The sequence below is a fragment of the Notothenia rossii genome, assembly GCF_949606895.1.
Source record: "Notothenia rossii genome assembly, chromosome: 6".
NCBI lineage: Eukaryota > Metazoa > Chordata > Actinopteri > Perciformes > Nototheniidae > Notothenia > Notothenia rossii.
This window is the reverse complement of record NC_136909.1, coordinates 5,548,709-5,566,454: the sequence shown is the minus strand read 5'-3', so window position 1 is coordinate 5,566,454 and position 17,746 is coordinate 5,548,709. Positions and strand designations below refer to the sequence as shown.

At 41.0% G+C, this 17,746-nt stretch overlaps 1 protein-coding gene across 1 annotated transcript; it reads right to left on the bottom strand.

The window, feature by feature from the left end:
* Nucleotides 1–98: 98 nt before the first annotated feature.
* On the bottom strand, nt 99–16,803 carry adora2aa (adenosine A2a receptor a). Its single transcript, XM_079688816.1, has 3 exons — nt 16,609–16,803; nt 8,379–9,000; nt 99–4,001 (listed from the first exon to the last, which is right to left on the bottom strand). Exons 2-3 carry the CDS (start codon nt 8,723–8,725, stop codon nt 2,948–2,950), a joined length of 1,401 nt encoding a protein of 466 aa, XP_079544942.1. The 5' UTR covers nt 8,726–9,000; nt 16,609–16,803; the 3' UTR covers nt 99–2,947.
* Nucleotides 16,804–17,746: the final 943 nt, after the last annotated feature.

The following is a 17,746-nucleotide window of genomic DNA, read 5'->3' as shown; positions in this document are numbered from 1 at the left end:
ATGCCTCGCCTGGGGAAACGCCTGCTGACACGCCTTCAGCTTCTGAGTCGAGACGGTGTCACTGTGGACATTAATGACGGCAAATACAGTACGGACACTTTCAAATGTAAAAGGAATTTATTTAAAGGCGGGACTTTGTGCTCGCCTGCATGTGACAAGACATTCAGCAGAGAAACAAAAAAAGGCTTGAGTTATGGGTTTGAGTTTAAAGGGATATTTCAGCAATAAAAGGATCATTCGTGTATTAATAACTCTTTGCTCACATGCCTCAACCCTTACCAAAGCAGACAGAGACCATTCTTGATGAATTGAAGTACAGTGAGTAAATCCTAAACAAATGCATTTTAAGTCAAATATTACAATTGAAAGGGGACATATTCTGCTGATCTGACATGTCTCCATGCTTTAATGTGCTGCAGCACCTCTTTTCACCCTCTGTCTGAAACCAGAGCCCAGTCTGCTCTGATTGGTTCGCTGGCCGGCTCTGTTGTGATTAGTCAACCACTTAGAGATGTCCCAGCCAATAGAAGCACAGGCGTTATGTAGTGATGTCACTATGTTCTTGAAGTTACTTTACTTCAATTCATCAAGACTTTTCTCTGTTTTTCAATTCTTCATTTACCGTGGAGGCAAATGTAAGGAAACACCGGATGAGTCGTTGATTGGAGGTGAAGTATTCCTTTAAGTCTAATCATTAACAATCCACTCATCAGACTCAGAAGTCAACAACATGAGAAATAACTTATAAGAGTGTCACACTTTTAGCAGACCCAAACACAGAGTTAGGGATATATTACCGAGTTTGGGGCCTTCACTTTAACACATTATTATGAAACACACGTGAACAACTTCAGTCTAAAAAAGAGACACTTTTATCTTCATGTCGGAACATAAGACAGATAAATACACTCAGATGTGGGAGAAGCTGGATAGGAGAGAAAGGAAAAGGCTGGATGTGAAAAAGGTTTTGCAAACGAGCGTGACCGTTGCTAAGCAGATTGAAGTCTGTGCACCACGCAAATGATGGTTCATTAATGTAGAGCTTCAACTAATTCATCATTTCATTGTTTAGCAAATGTCAGAAAATACAAAAAAATGTTCATCCTAGTTTCTCAATCAAAGATGACGTCTGTAAATGTCTTGTTTGGTAAGTGCACTACAGAACAATGTTCACTTTAATGCATACTTGCCAACCTTTAGACCTCAGAAATCGGGAGCATTTCAAAATGCAAAATTTGGGGGGGGGGGGGGGGATGCTAGTGGATCGCCGGAGCTGTTAGATTAACATTAACATGCTTATTGTAGTTGTAAGTGCACTGCCTTGCGCCCTGTAGCACCGTCCTTGATGGAGCATATGTGTGGGCTGGACCTGTATTTTACAGGAAAGGAGTGAGCAGAGAGTAGAGTAGTTGTCGATTCTTGTCCTGTTTTCTGTGAATATCTGCCTCACCCTCTCAGACTTTGAGTTGCGCGCGCTACTAAATAGACGTGTTACCATGGAAACCAAACAATGGTGTAGCTGTATTAAAGTCCGAGTGGAAACAGTCGTGTGTAAATCTGATTTTGTCAGAAATCGGGAAAAATGCCGGAGAAATATGACCCCGGGAGGAAACCGGGAGAGGGCAATGAAATCGGGAGTCTCCCGCGAAAATCGGGAGGGTTGACAAGTATGCTTTAATGTGATATAAACAGAGTACGGCGGGGAATGTGGATTCAAAAAGATTCATTTGTAAATGAAAAGTGAGACTCAACCTTGTGAACACGAAGACAACAACACATGGTTTAAAACGTGGGATACCTGACTCATGTTTGAAGTGTGAACTCACAAAGAACTGTTGGAGCCAATTTGCTTTGGGTTGTGCACGGGGTTTGTCTGTGTGTGTGAACGCGTCATCATCCAATCTGCGCACCTGGGAGCACGGGAGGTAATTAACCTGTGGGAACGGGTGATCAGCTGGGATGAGAGGTTAGAGAGGAAGCCACACGTTTTTCAACCGTGTTGACCGTGATTGTTTGTGTCTGAGCGTGTGCGTGACCGTTATGTTTTAAACAAGATTTTAGATACGTGAGTCTTAAAAGAACATTTTAACTGTGGACAAGTAAATAAAGCAAATTACGTCATGGTGGACCTCATCCTTCATAAGAACACGTGTTGGGAACTCTGACTGCTAACCTCCATGAGTGGCCTTTTTTGATGAGCGATCGACCGCTACAGAACTGCATATAAAAATAAAAGGAGAGACTTCATATATCTGGTCCGAAGTATTCTGTGGATTAAAGGCAACAAACAAAGACATTTCAACAACAGTGCAGAGACTTCATTTTCTTAAATAACCTCCCCTTCTGAATAAAAACAAGCTGGAATAAACTGTGAGGGGACGAGACTGTGTTTGGTTTTATTAAGGATGTTCTTGATTTGTTTAGTTCATCACCTAAAGGCTTGTGAAGTATTTTAACTTTGCACGTCTATCTGGCTTTTACCGATCCACAATCCACGTTACAGTGTTTGCCATTTGGCTGTCTTTGTTTTCCTTTAAAGACACAATTTATTCATGTTTGTAACGTAATGGCGAGTCTCCTCACACAACCTCTCCAAAACAATCCTCCAGTTTTGTGTCTTTTCATCTTCTTTTAGGCAAACAAGCTACAGGTTCATACGCCAATAACTGGACTGGAGTGTGGAGCAAAACTGGATTCGCATTAGGGGCTTTTGCTGAACGTACAGGACCGTCGTGGACGGGACTATATCGCGATTCGCATCATCAGGAACGTGTCCTTTGCTCCTGTCCTGTCATACGCACTACGTCCACTAGAGGTCACCGTTTCTTCTTATATTCCTTTTTGTTGGTGATGAATAGATGACAGTAGGAGCTGGAGCTTCTGACCCACACCTATGAGGCTGATGAAGCTCATTCAATCATCCGATAACCGGGTTTTTCTGCATGCGTCATGACATGTTCGCCAGCTCTATAAAGCAACACTTCCTCTCCTGTTCGTCGTACAGCGATTCCGCCTGTGCCGACCTCGCCTCCTCTTCCACTTCCTGTCCTGCGCTGTCGTGCCCTTGCTCTGCATACTGAAGATGATGATGGCGTCCAGGGATGTGTCTGAGAGCCTGCAGTGGAGAGGGTCCCATTTTAGGACAATGGGAGATAATGACTGATAAAGGAGGCCGAGAAACCGCCACCAAACCTCCCCTGACAGTCGAGATGTGAGAGGAACATCTGCAGGAGCTTTCACAGCTGCTGTTGCTGCTGCTGTGTTCAGCACAAGCGTCAAAGTTTATCCCGTCCGCTTTGAGTCTCATGGAGTTGCTTCTGCTGCTGCTGCGTTCAGCACAAGCGTCAAAGTTTATCCCGTCCGCTTTGAGTCTCATGGAGTTGCTTCTGCTGCTGCTGCTCTCGAAGGTTTCCTGCTTTCGAAGGATGTCTCGGCGGATAATCCTGCGAAAGGTGCGCCTGAACTCCCGGATTCGATAGGCATAGATAAAAGGGTTGATGACGGAATTGGCGTGGGAAAGGATAATTGCCACGAACATGATCGACACTGGAGGAGGAGCGCAGTCCGGACAGAAGAGCGTGAAACAGTTTATGATGTGTAGAGGAAGCCAGCAGACGGCGAAAAGTCCTACAATGATCGCTAGAGACTTCGCCGCCTGGACTTCTTTCTGCAGCGTGGAGCGAGACTTCCCTCCGTGCACCGCCTTCACCTCCATGAATTTGAGTTGGTGGCGAGCGGCCATGAAGATGCACAGGTAGATCCCCAGCATCAGCAGCAAGGGGATGAGCACGCAGGCTAAGAAGTTGAAGTAGACCATGTACTCCATGACCACCACTTTCTCAAACAGGCACGGCATGAGGCCCGGGGGGCAATCGGAGCTGTTGCTGCTGACGGGGGTTTTGTGCCATCCCATCATGGGGGTCAGGCCGATGATGATGGATAACACCCAGCAGATGGCGATGATGCCCTGAGCGCGCTGCCCCGTCACCAAGCTGTTGTACCTGGGGAGGAAGATGATAGAAACATCAAATTTAATATAAGAATGCTTTTTTTCCCCCTAAGGACAGCCATACTTAAAGAGGACATATCCTGCTGATGTTCAGGTGTATATCAGTATGTAGTGTTTCTACTTTAAAGAGTCCTCTCCTGCTGATGTTCAGGTGTATATCAGTATGTAGTGTCTCTACTTTAAAGAGTCCTCTCCTGCTGATGTTCAGGTGTATATCAGTATGTAGTGTTTCTACTTTAAAGAGTCCTCTCCTGCTGATGTTCAGGTGTATATCAGTATGTAGTGTCTCTACTTTAAAGAGTCCTCTCCTGCTGATGTTCAGGTGTATATCAGTATGTAGTGTTTCTACTTTAAAGAGTCCTCTCCTGCTGATATTCAGGTGTATATCAGTATGTAGTGTCTCTACTTTAAAGAGTCCTCTCCTGCTGATGTTCAGGTGTATATCAGTATGTAGTGTCTCTACTTTAAAGAGTCCTCTCCTGCTGGTGTTCAGGTGTATATCAGTATGTAATGTCTCTACTTTAAAGAGTCCTCTCCTGCTGATGTTCAGGTGTATATCAGTATGTAGTGTCTCTACTTTAAAGAGTCCTCTCCTGCTGATGTTCAGGTGTATATCAGTATGTAATGTCTCTACTTTAAAGAGTCCTCTCCTGCTGATGTTCAGGTTTATATCAGTATGTATTGTCTCTACTTTAAAGAGTCCTCTCCTGCTGATGTTCAGGTGTATATCAGTATGTAGTGTCTCTACTTTAAAGAGTCCTCTCCTGCTGATGTTCAGGTGTATATCAGTATGTAGTTTCTCTACTTTAAAGAGTCCTCTCCTGCTGATGTTCAGGTGTATATCAGTATGTAGTGTCTCTACTGGGACATGTCTCCATGCTTTAATGTTCAAAAAGCTCTTTATTTTTCTCATACAGCCTGTCTTTTCACCCTCTGTCCGAAACCAGGTGTGAGGGAGAGAAACTCCCTCTGGAGGGAACACAGGGAGTTTAGATGTTAGATTTTGGTCACCAAGCTGTCGTGCCTAAGGACATCCATACTTAAAGCGTCCTAGTTTATGGTTTCACATGAGACAGAGTCTGAAAATCCTGTTTGTTTAAACAATCCACCGTCCTTCCCTTTCTCCCGTTTATAATACTCCACCAGACTTTCTATTTCAAACCATGTTATGATTATAACCACCAGAGCGCGCCGTTTAGCTACTAACGGAAATATGGTACATCTGCATCTACCTGGCCTTTTCTTTCAGTGAAGACCAGAGGTGTAAAGTAACTAAGTACATTTACTCAAGTACTGTACTTAAGTACAATTTTGAGCTACTTGTCCTCTACTTGGGTATTTACATTTTATGCTCGTTTGTACTTTCACTCCACTACATTTATTCAGTGCCTTTTGTTACTTTGCATATATAGATTCACGATAAACAATAGGATCAACACTTAAACAATACTTTAGATAAACCTGGATTAAATTCACAATTAATTCAAACTAGCTGCACCTTTACCAGCTTTGAGAACACTTTAATGATCAATCATTATAAAACATATCATATATATTATTCTGAAATGGACCAATCTGCACAATGACTACTTTTACTGTCGCTACTTTCACTATATTTTGATGAGAATACTTTTCTACTTTTACTTGAGGAACATTTTGAATGCAGGACTTTTAATGAAACAGGGTATTCCTACACTCTGGTACTTCTACTTTTACTCAAGAACAAGATCTGAGTACTTCTACTTTTACTCAAGTACAAGATCTGAGAACTTCTACTTTTACTCAAGTACAAGATCTGTGTACTTCTACTTTTACTCAAGAACAAGATCTGAGAACTTCTACTTTTACTCAAGTACAAGATCTGAGTACTTCTACTTTTACTCAAGTTCAAGATCTGTGTACTTCTACTTTTACTCAAGTACAAGATCTGAGTACTTCTACTTTTACTCAAGTACAAGATCTGAGTACTTCTACTTTTACTCAAGTACAAGATCTGAGTACTTCTACTTTTACTCAAGTACAAGATCTGAGTACTTCTCCCATCTCTGTTGAAGACGACTTACGTACATCTATGCAGTTAAAAATATATTTCATGTGAAAGACATTTCATAACTCCAATAAGGCCACTTCTCCAAATCAAAAACTAAAAAAACCTGACTTTGGCGATTAATAAAAGTGTGATTTTCCATGTGATCCAAAAAAGTACAAACCTTTCCGATTAGCTATTTTACCAAAACTTGACCATGTCAGATTTTGAGACGTTCCAATCATTAGAACACATATTGTGGCTTTGCACGTCTTTGGGCCGTAACAAGTTGATAATATTCAGTATTCGGTATATATGAGGTTTCCCTGGACTTGTACTCAGATCAGCTGACGGCTCGGTGGAAGCACTTCTCATGGCGGAAGTAAACGAGCCAGAATAAACAAACAACGGTCCTGCAGGCCGCAGAGGAAGGTCTATTCTGGGGAGGCCTGTGTGGGAGAGCAGCTGAGATATTTGGCTTGTTTCTATCACATTCTTCAGATGTTAAAAGTGCAGAGGTTAATGTTGCAATAACACATTTTTGTTGCAACAACAAATTTTCCTTATTAAATGTCCTTTTTATATTTATATATTGCTTCTTTTATTTATCTCATTAAATGTCCATATCTCTTTTACTAATTCATTATTTTTATTTATTTCTCTCTACATATATATTTCCAAATGTTGTATTAACTTATCTCTTCTTTTTTTAATCGAAACATTTCAAAATGTAGTTTTGTTGTTAGTGTGCATTACATTATAATGTTATAATCTAGTACCGGAAGCATCCTTGCTTAAAGAAATTCAAAAGAGTGGCGCTTCCCATAATGGTGGTCAGCTATAAAAGGTCACAATGAGAACAACCACTAAGCATGGGAGTTGATTAACCCACCTGTTGTGTTCGTTTCCCCCCCCCCCCCCCCCTTACTTTGGTGTTCAAATTTGACCGGTCCTGTTTTAACTGCTATTACATGAACACAAAAACCATTAATTATCACCAAATTTCATTTAACACCCTTTCAAACTGTACATATTGTATCAGACTACTGGTATACATGAAAAACTGCAGTAAATATACAAAGAACAGACACTGAACATGTATTGCGTGTACCAGGTGTGATCCATGTGGGGGGATGGGCACATAAGAGCGGGAAATGTGTCAAATTGTTCTGTGTGTGTGCCAGGTGTGATTCACATGGGGGGATTGGGCACATGAGGGGGGGAACACATCTAGAGTATGTGTGTGTGTGTGTGTGTGTGTGTGTGTGTGTGTGTGTGTGTGTGTGTGTGTGTGTGTGTGTGTGTGTGTGTGTGTGTGTGTGTGTGTGATCTGATCCGGAGGGTTACACCTGGGTGTTACAAAGTTGACTAAATCATCCAAAATTCAATGAAAGTGGTGATCAGCAATTGTATATGTTCGAATTACCCGAACGCAACAGGAGGGTTGAAGAGGTCATATTCTGCTCATCTTCAGGTTCATACAAGGGAAACACAGGAATGTTAGCCTTTGCAGACCATTTACATGCACTAAAAACACACATTAGGAGAGGGGAAACCCAGAATAGAGCCTCTTTAAGATCTGAGTTAATGTGATGAGCTGAAAGGTTAAATATCTGGACATATACCGTCTAATTTGATATCTTAATCTAGGCCGACATTCAACATAAGCGGTTTAATACGCGCTGGGTTTCACCAGTTAAAATATGAAGTAAGATCACACAGGGGGTTTGGGGGGGGTCACAGTCTGTGTAAGTAATTAGAGCGCCGCTCGTTGGATTCCCCCGGAGGGAAGCGGCCTCGTGGGAGACGCCATTTCTGGAAACACTTAATCTGCCAAGGGTTTCTGGATCAAATGTCAAGTCTCGATACTCATAAATAAAAATGAAATATGTGGTTTTATTGTGAGACCTCCACTCGCACGGGGACCAGGACACGGATTACACTGAGCTGAGAAAAATATATATCGCAGTGCCATGAAATTTGTATGATTATTTGTTAACTATCTATTTACTTATTTATTTATGTTTTGACATTTAGCTATTTACTTGTTTGTTTTGTTTTTATTGATTTAAAAAAAAAAAAATCCACATTTTTGTATTCACTCTTTGAAATTCCTCAATTTCTTTGCTTATTTAAAATGTATTTGTCTTTATAAGGGAGGTGTGTGGCGCAGTGGACTAGTGCGTTGGGATCAGGTTCAAACCCCACTGCAGTCAGCATGGCGTTGTGTCCCTGGGCAAAACACTTCACCCCAAACTGTTTTGAGTATGTAATTCGCTTTGGATAAAAGCGTCTAACAATTAACATGGAATGTATTTATTACGCTCCCGTGTCTCCACTGACCTGAGTGATTTCTTGATGGCGATGTAGCGGTCGATGGCGATGGCCAGCAGGCTGAAGATGGAGCTCTGCGTCAGCACCAGAACGAAGCAGGCGATGAACAGGCAGCCGTAGAAGTTGGAGCAGAACCCGGTGCTGATGGCGATGGAGAAGGGGATGGCGAGGACCCCGACGGCGATATCTGCCACCGCCAGAGACACCACGAAGAAGTTGGTGATGCTCTGCAGGTTGCTGTTGAGGCACACGGCCCAACAAACCAGAACATTTCCCAACACGGAGAACACGGCGATCAGCAGCTCCAGCACGATGTAGATGTAGAGGTCGTACTTAAGGGAGGGTTCTTCAGACATCGTGAAGGAAAGGTCAAAGGTGAGGAGGGAGGAAGCCTCGCCTCAAACACCATCGCTGCAGCCGGGCGCCTCACCTCCACAAACATCCACCGCCAAACTCCTGACGAGAGAAACTTATTTACTCCTCACTGCACGCTCAAAGGGTCCAGATAGAATCCTCTGCTGTCCCCTTCCCTCAGTTCCTCCCCTCTTAAGTCCTCCCCGCTCACAGCCTTCTTCCCATGAACCTCTCGAAGGGCTGAGATGATGCCAATAATCACTGAGGCATCGTGACGCTGCAGAGACAAAAGAGGAAACGCTGTTACAACATAGGAAGAGGATCTCAACATGTTGTGTGGTTTTGAGAAGTTCCTACGAACAAAACCCTTTAAGCTCTTCCACGTTAAACTCTTAGTGACATCACTAGGCAACAGTTGTGCTCCTATTGGCTAGCGCTCCAACACATTGTACGTGATGAGGCTAATAGACGGGACATCTCTAAGTGGTTGACCAATCACAACAGAGCCAGCCAGCTAACCAACCAGAGCAGACTGAGCTCTGGTTTCAGACAGAGGGTGAAAATTGAAAAAAATAAAGAGCTTTTTGAACATTAAAGCATGGAGACATGTCCCAGTAGAGACACTACATACTGATATACACCTGAACATCAGCTGGAGAGGACTCTTTAAAGTAGAGACACTACATACTGATATACACCTGAACATCAGCAGGAGAGGACTCTTTAAAGTAGAGACACTACATACTGATATACACCTGAACATCAGCTGGAGAGGACTCTTTAAAGTAGAGACACTACATACTGATATACACCGGAACATCAGCAGGAGAGGACTCTTTAAAGTAGAGACACTACATACTGATATACACCTGAACATCAGCAGCAGAGGACTCTTTAAAGTAGAGACACTACATACTGATATACACCTGAACATCAGCAGGAGAGGACTCTTTAAAGTAGAGACACTACATACTGATATACACCTGAACATCAGCAGGAGAGGACTCTTTAAAGTAGAGACACTACATACTGATATACACCTGCACATCAGCAGGAGAGGACTCTTTAAAGTAGAGACACTACATACTGATATACACCTGAACATCAGCAGGAAAGGACTCTTTAAAGTAGAGACACTACATACTGATATACACCTGAACATCAGCAGGAGAGGACTCTTTAAAGTAGAGACACTAAATACTGATATACACCTGAACATCAGCAGGAGAGGACTCTTTAAAGTAGAGACACTACATACTGATATACACCTGAACATCAGCAGGAGAGGACCCTTTAAAGTAGAGACACTACATACTGATATACACCTGAACATCAGCAGGAGAGGACTCTTTAAAGTAGAGACACTACACACTGATATACGGCTGAACATCAGCAGGAGAGGACTCTTTAAAGTAGAGACACCACATACTGATATACACCTGAACATCAGCAGGAGAGGACTCTTTAAAGTAAAGACACTACACACTGATATACACCTGAACATCAGCAGGTGAGGACTCTTTAAAGTAGAGACACTACATACTGATATACACCTGAACATCAGCAGGAGAGGACTCTTTAAAGTAGAGACACTACATACTGATATACACCTGAACATCAGCAGGAGAAGACTCTTTAAAGTGGAGACACTACATACTGATATACACCTGAACATCAGCAGGAGAGGACTCTTTAAAGTAGAGACACTACATACTGATATACACCTGCACATCAGCAGGAGAGGACTCTTTAAAGTAGAGACACTACACACTGATATACACCTGAACATCAGCAGGAGAGGACTCTTTAAAGTAGAGACACCACATACTGATATACACCTGAACATCAGCAGGAGAGGACTCTTTAAAGTAAAGACACTACACACTGATATACACCTGAACATCAGCAGGTGAGGACTCTTTAAAGTAGAGACACTACATACTGATATACACCTGAACATCAGCAGGAGAGGACTCTTTAAAGTAGAGACACTACATACTGATATACACCTGAACATCAGCAGGAGAGGACTCTTTAAAGTAGAGACACTACACACTGATATACACCTGAACATAAGCAGGTGAGGACTCTTTAAAGTAGAGACACTACATACTGATATACACCTGAACATCAGCAGGAGAGGACTCTTTAAAGTAGAGACACTACACACTGATATACACCTGAACATCAGCAGGTGAGGACTCTTTAAAGTAGAGACACTACATACTGATATACACCTGCACATCAGCAGGAGAGGACTCTTTAAAGTAGAGACACTACATACTGATATACACCTGAACATCAGCAGGAGAGGACTCTTTAAAGTAGAGACACTACATACTGATATACACCTGAACATCAGCAGGAGAGGACTCTTTAAAGTAGAGACACTACATACTGATATACACCGGAACATCAGCAGGAGAGGACTCTTTAAAGCAGAGACACTACATACTGATATACACCTGAACATCAGCAGGAGAGGACTCTTTAAAGTAGAGACACTACATACTGATATACACCTGAACATCAGCAGGAGAGGACTCTTTAAAGTAGAGACACTACATACTGATATACACCGGAACATCAGCAGGAGAGGACTCTTTAAAGTAGAGACACTACATACTGATATACACCTGCACATCAGCAGGAGAGGACTCTTTAAAGCAGAGACACTACATACTGATATACACCTGAACATCAGCAGGAGAGGACTCTTTAAAGTAGAGACACTACACACTGATATACACCTGAACATCAGCAGGTGAGGACTCTTTAAAGTAGAGACACTATATACTGATATACACCTGAACATCAGCAGGAGAGGACTCTTTAAAGTAGAGACACTACATACTGATATACACCTGAACATCAGCAGGAGAGGACTCTTTAAAGTAGAGACACTACATACTGATATACACCTGAACATCAGCAGGAGAGGACTCTTTAAAGTAGAGACACTACATACTGATATCCACCTGAACATCAGCAGGAGAGGACTCTTTAAAGTAGAGACACTACATACTGATATACACCTGAACATCAGCAGGAGAGGACTCTTTAAAGTAGAGACACTACATACTGATATACACCTGAACATCAGCAGGAGAGAACTCTTTAAAGTAGAGACACTACATACTGATATACACCTGAACATCAGCAGGAGAGGACTCTTTAAATTAGAGACACTACATACTGATATACACCTGAACATCAGCAGGAGAGGACTCTTTAAAGTAGAGACACTACACACTGATATACACCTGAACATCAGCAGGAGAGGACTCTTTAAAGTAGAGACACTGCATACTGATATACACCTGAACATCAGCAGGAGAGGACTCTTTAAAGTAGAGACACTACATACTGATATACACCTGAACATCAGCAGGAGAGGACTCTTTAAAGTAGAGACACTACATACTGATATACACCTGAACATCAGCAGGAGAGGACTCTTTAAAGTAGAGACACTACATACTAATATACACCTGAACATCAGCAGGAGAGGACTCTTTAAAGTAGAGACACTACATACTGATATACACCTGAACATCAGCAGGAGAGGACTCTTTAAAGCAGAGACACTACATACTGATGTACACCTGAACATCAGCAGGAGAGGACTCTTTAAAGTAGAGACACTACATACTAATATACACCTGAACATCAGCAGGAGAGGACTCTTTAAAGTAGAGACACTACATACTGATATACACCTGAACATCAGCAGGAGAGGACTCTTTAAAGCAGAGACACTACATACTGATGTACACCTGAACATCAGCAGGAGAGGACTCTTTAAAGTAGAGACACTACATACTAATATACACCTGAACATCAGCAGGAGAGGACTCTTTAAAGTAGAGACACTACATACTGATATACACCTGAACATCAGCTGGAGAGGACTCTTTAAAGCAGAGACACTACATACTGATGTACACCTGAACATCAGCAGGAGAGGACTCTTTAAAGTAGAGACACTACATACTAATATACACCTGAACATCAGCAGGAGAGGACTCTTTAAAGTAGAGACACTACATACTGATATACACCTGAACATCAGCAGGAGAGGACTCTTTAAAGTAGAGACACTACATACTGATATACACCTGAACATCAGCAGGAGAGGACTCTTTAAAGTAGAGACACTACATACTGATATACACCTGAACATCAGCAGGAGAGGACTCTTTAAAATAGAGACACTACATACTGACATGAACAATTACAGGAGCATAATAGGCCCCTTAAATGTTACTTTGCTTTACTTGGAGAGAATCGAAAGACACATTTGCACTGATAAAGATATTAAATAAATCTAATCCAAAATACTTGTTTTTTAAGCAGGTTTTTCCCTTAATTGACAGGGAGATAGCAAAGGTCAACCTTCAGATTGCTTTTCTTTAAGAGTAATTCCTGGAAAAACATCTATTCCCGACTCTTGAATAATTCTATCTGTGAGCCATCGGCCCTAGAAGGCTCAACAAACAGGAATCTGCTGTTTTTGAGTTGAAGAATTCCCTCAGAGGGAATCTTTCTGGAGGTTACGTTGAGTTTTGTGAGATAGCAGCTGCAGCCTCTGCTCTCTGAAGCAGGGTTTCCCCTCTGGGACGAAGAAACACTATTTATTAATAAAGAAAACTTGTTATTTCAAGGTTTTTAAATTCTATTTGACTCACAGATACAGTTTTTGTTGGTCTCTTTCCTCTGAAGTCAGGGTGTTCATGTGTCTTGATGTCAGAGGGATGAGGTGTTGCATTGCAGTTTATTATAATGTATTAAGCAGCACAAAAATAAATCCCAGAGGAGAGCGAGGGGAATAATAGATCTGTGAAATCTAGGAGGCTCCCATGCTATCAATGCATCCTGCAACAACAACAAGACACTACACAACACTTGAAGGTCAAACATGTGTCCTAGATAACTCCCAGGTGCAGGACTCTTCTCTTTAGACTAGGTTTGGTTCATCCCAATAAATAGTCTTTATAGGAATAGGAAAAATAAATAAATATATATTAGTGCTGGGCAACAATTAAAATGATTAATCGCATGATTTTCTGCGATTAATTGTAATTACCAGTTATTTTCTGTTTCGGTTCATGTGAGCGCTGCAGCAGTTTATACTTTCTTCCACCTTTAAAGTGTTGAAGATTTGAATGCCTTGCTGCTTCAACAAAACAATAGCAATTTGCAATCAACAACATACCTTTCCATCTATTTATGGTAAATGTTCTGTACTTATATACCGTCTTTATCCATCCATCTATCTATCCATCCATCCATCCGTCCATCCGTCTATCTATCTATCTATCGATCCATCCATCCATCCGTCCATCCATCCATCTATCTATCGATCCATCCATCTATCTATCTATCCATCTATCCATCCATCCATCCATCTATCTATCCATCCATCCATCCATCCGTCTGTCCGTCCATCCATCCATCCATCCGTCTGTCCGTCCGTCCATCCATCGATCGATCCATCCATCCATCCATCCGTCCATCCATCTATCCGTCCATCCATCTATCTACCCATCTATCCATCCATCCATCCATCCATCTATCTATCCATCCATCCGTCCGTCCATCCATCCATCTATCCATCCATCCATCCGTCCATCTATCTATCTATCTATCCATCCATCTACCCATCTATCCATCCATCCATCCATCTATCTATCTATCCATCCATCTATCTACCCATCTATCCATCCATCCATCCATCCATCTATCCGTCCATCCATCCATCCATCTATCCATCCATCCGTCCATCCATCCATCTATCTATCCGTCCATCCATCCATCCATCCATCTATCTATCTATCCATCCATCCATCTATCCATCCATCCATCCGTCCATCCGTCCATCTATCTATCTATCGATCCTTTAATTCGACATCAAGAGGGGATAAACTTGGGAAGCAATACCCAGGGTTACTCTAGAAAGATATCGTATGATGTTGATTTTGTGATTGATCAATTCTGGCGAGAATATGGCGCCCGTATCCAGATGGCACCGCGGACGTAAACAACAACACAACGTCGGAGCTCTGTAAAAACAAAGCGTCTGACGCTCTGACACCAGTCTCATATTTATAGAGTAATTATACAGTTATTGACCAACAGAAATATTTTCCCCTGACATCACTTTAACATTTTACGGGGGAAATCGGCATTTTGGTATGACGTTCCTCTTAAACTCTTCTTAAAAGACCTTCTCTCTACTTCCAGGATCTTGTGCTGACTATAAAAAAAAGTTCAATAACTCCTTCTTCTTCTTCTTCTTCTTCTTCTTCTTCACTAACGACTCTTTTTACCAATAAGTTGTATAAGTGCGGCTCCAGAGATAAGTGTAACAGTGAGGTCTCTTTATAAGGATTTGATCACACTAGCACCCACAGGACACGCTCAGAAAACACATGTAAGGGCATCTTTATACTTGCATTTATTAATTATTTTTGCTTCATCATGTCCTGCCCTGCAGAGGAAGTGAAGAGGAACACGCGTCACAGCTCTCAGCTTCCTGTCAGATCTACAGAGGATCAAAGTGGCAGCAAGTCTGCGGTAAAACGTCAGCTCTGATAAGAGACTGCGAAAGCTGCAGTTTTAGAGATTTGTAAATTGAATTTCTCTAAAACAAGACAAAAATAAGTGGAATTGAGAATGAGATCCACAAAAACAAGAATCAAAGGACAGAGATTTGGGCGATTGCAACTTCAAAGTCTATATAGGGCAGAAAAACGTTTTCAGAGAAGTGCGGCGATAATGTGCCACATGATGATCTGTGTTACCAAGAATTACTTCCCCCTTTTTTATTTCAGAGCTTGACAGCCGACACTCCTGCAGTGAAGTTTCATTTCTGCATTTTAGCTCCCTGGGTTAAATGATCACTTTTTAAAATAATAATTTGTTTTAAATGTTCTTAAAACAGTGTGCACAAAGAGGATGTTAGCCTTTGCAGATCATTTACATGCACTGAAACATATAACACACTACAGAAAAGAGAAAACCCCCAAAAACACAATAGGGTCTCTTTAATATTATTACACTTTGAACAGAAAACACATGGACCCTGTTTGTTAGCTGTTTGCAGTTAGCTGTTAGCTTGTTAACCATTTATTCATGACGTTAACATTGTTAGCTTAATGTTTCTTAAGGAAACAGACCTATACACCCACGGTTTACTTTGCATTGTTATTTATTACTCAAACAAACTACAAGTACCTCAGATGTGTACTTAATCGCTGGACATGAGTAAATATACTCAGTGGCTGTCAGACCTGTCAGTCCAGTTAGCATCTAAGCTAACGCTCAAATAAATGAAATAAATAAATCAGAAAATGCAACAAAAAAAAGGAAATATTTGAAGAAGTAAAAAATAAAAGAAATTTGGAAATATAAATACAAAAATAATAAACAAAAGGTGTGGAAATTAAAAGACAAAAACTAAATCAAACAATAGAAATAACAATTTGTATTTTTATTATTACATTTTATTTTCCAATTTTTGTGCTTATTTTTTTATACATTTTTGTATTTAATATTTATTTACATAAAGTCATTGTTATATTGCTTTCCTCTATTATCTGATTCCTCTTTATATATCTTTCGTTGTTGATTTGCGTATATTATTCTATGCAAATCACTTGAGATTTCCACATTAATCTCCTTATTTGTTTACAGATCATTATTCTTTTATCGACACTCTTATGACTCCATACACACGGAGCTCTACACGCTGCCTGCCACATGGACATTATTTATCATATTTCAATCATATGCATGTATCACAAGCTCATATATGACGCATAATAGAGTAAAAACACTCTTATTTTATGAAACATTTAAGTTGTTATCGATTCAAATGACTCACCTTTCTCACAAAAGTAGGTTTCCGACACTGATCAGGTGTTAAAACACGTGCGACACTTGAACAAAAAAAATGAAACTTGAAGAAACCAAAAACACGGTGAAAGTCTGCTGCACGCGGAGAGAGATAACAGCTATACGAGAGAGACTGAAGACAGATGAGAGGAGCGCTATCTGACTCTGACACACACACACACACACACACACACACACACACACACACACACACACACACACACACACACACACACACACACACACACACACACACACACACACACACACACACACACACACACACACACACACACACACACACACACACACACACACACACACACACACACACACACACACACACACACACACACACACACACACACACACACACACACACACACACACACACACACACACACACACACACACACACACACACACACACACACACACACACACACACACACACACACACACACTTTCCTCTGCAGGGGGCGGGGCAGTTTACTGAGTGTGTATCTGTCGAGGACACACGCTAAACCGCAGTGTTGTAAACCTGAGGCAAATTAAATAATACAGTTTATATTCAAAATCAAATATTACACTTGATGACAAGTAGCCAGTTATTACTGTTTAAAATAATATTCAAAATAATACATATGAACAACATCAACACAATATATACAAACATACTAATGAATAATATATACAATAAGAAGATAAATAATAAATGTGGCTCACCTTTTTGACGTGTCTTTGATTCCTTTTACAAAAATATTTAAACATTAGAATTTTTTATTTTTTATTCAATCAATACCAGATATCAATAATTATACTGAACCAGAGGTTGGAGAAGTACCCAGGTCTACTTGAGTAAAAGTAGAAGTAGTCTGATCTTGTATTTGAGTAAAAGTACTCAGGTCTTGTACTTGAGTAAAAGTAGAAGTACTCAGATATTGTACTTGAGTAAAAGTAGAAGTACCAGAGTGTAGGAATACTCTGTTACAGTAAAAGTCCTGCATTCAAAATGTTCCTCAAGTAAAAGTAGAAAAGTTCTCTCATCAAAAGTAACGACAGTAAAAGTAGTCGTTGTGCAGATTGGTCCATTTCAAAATAATAGATATGATATGTTTTATAATGAT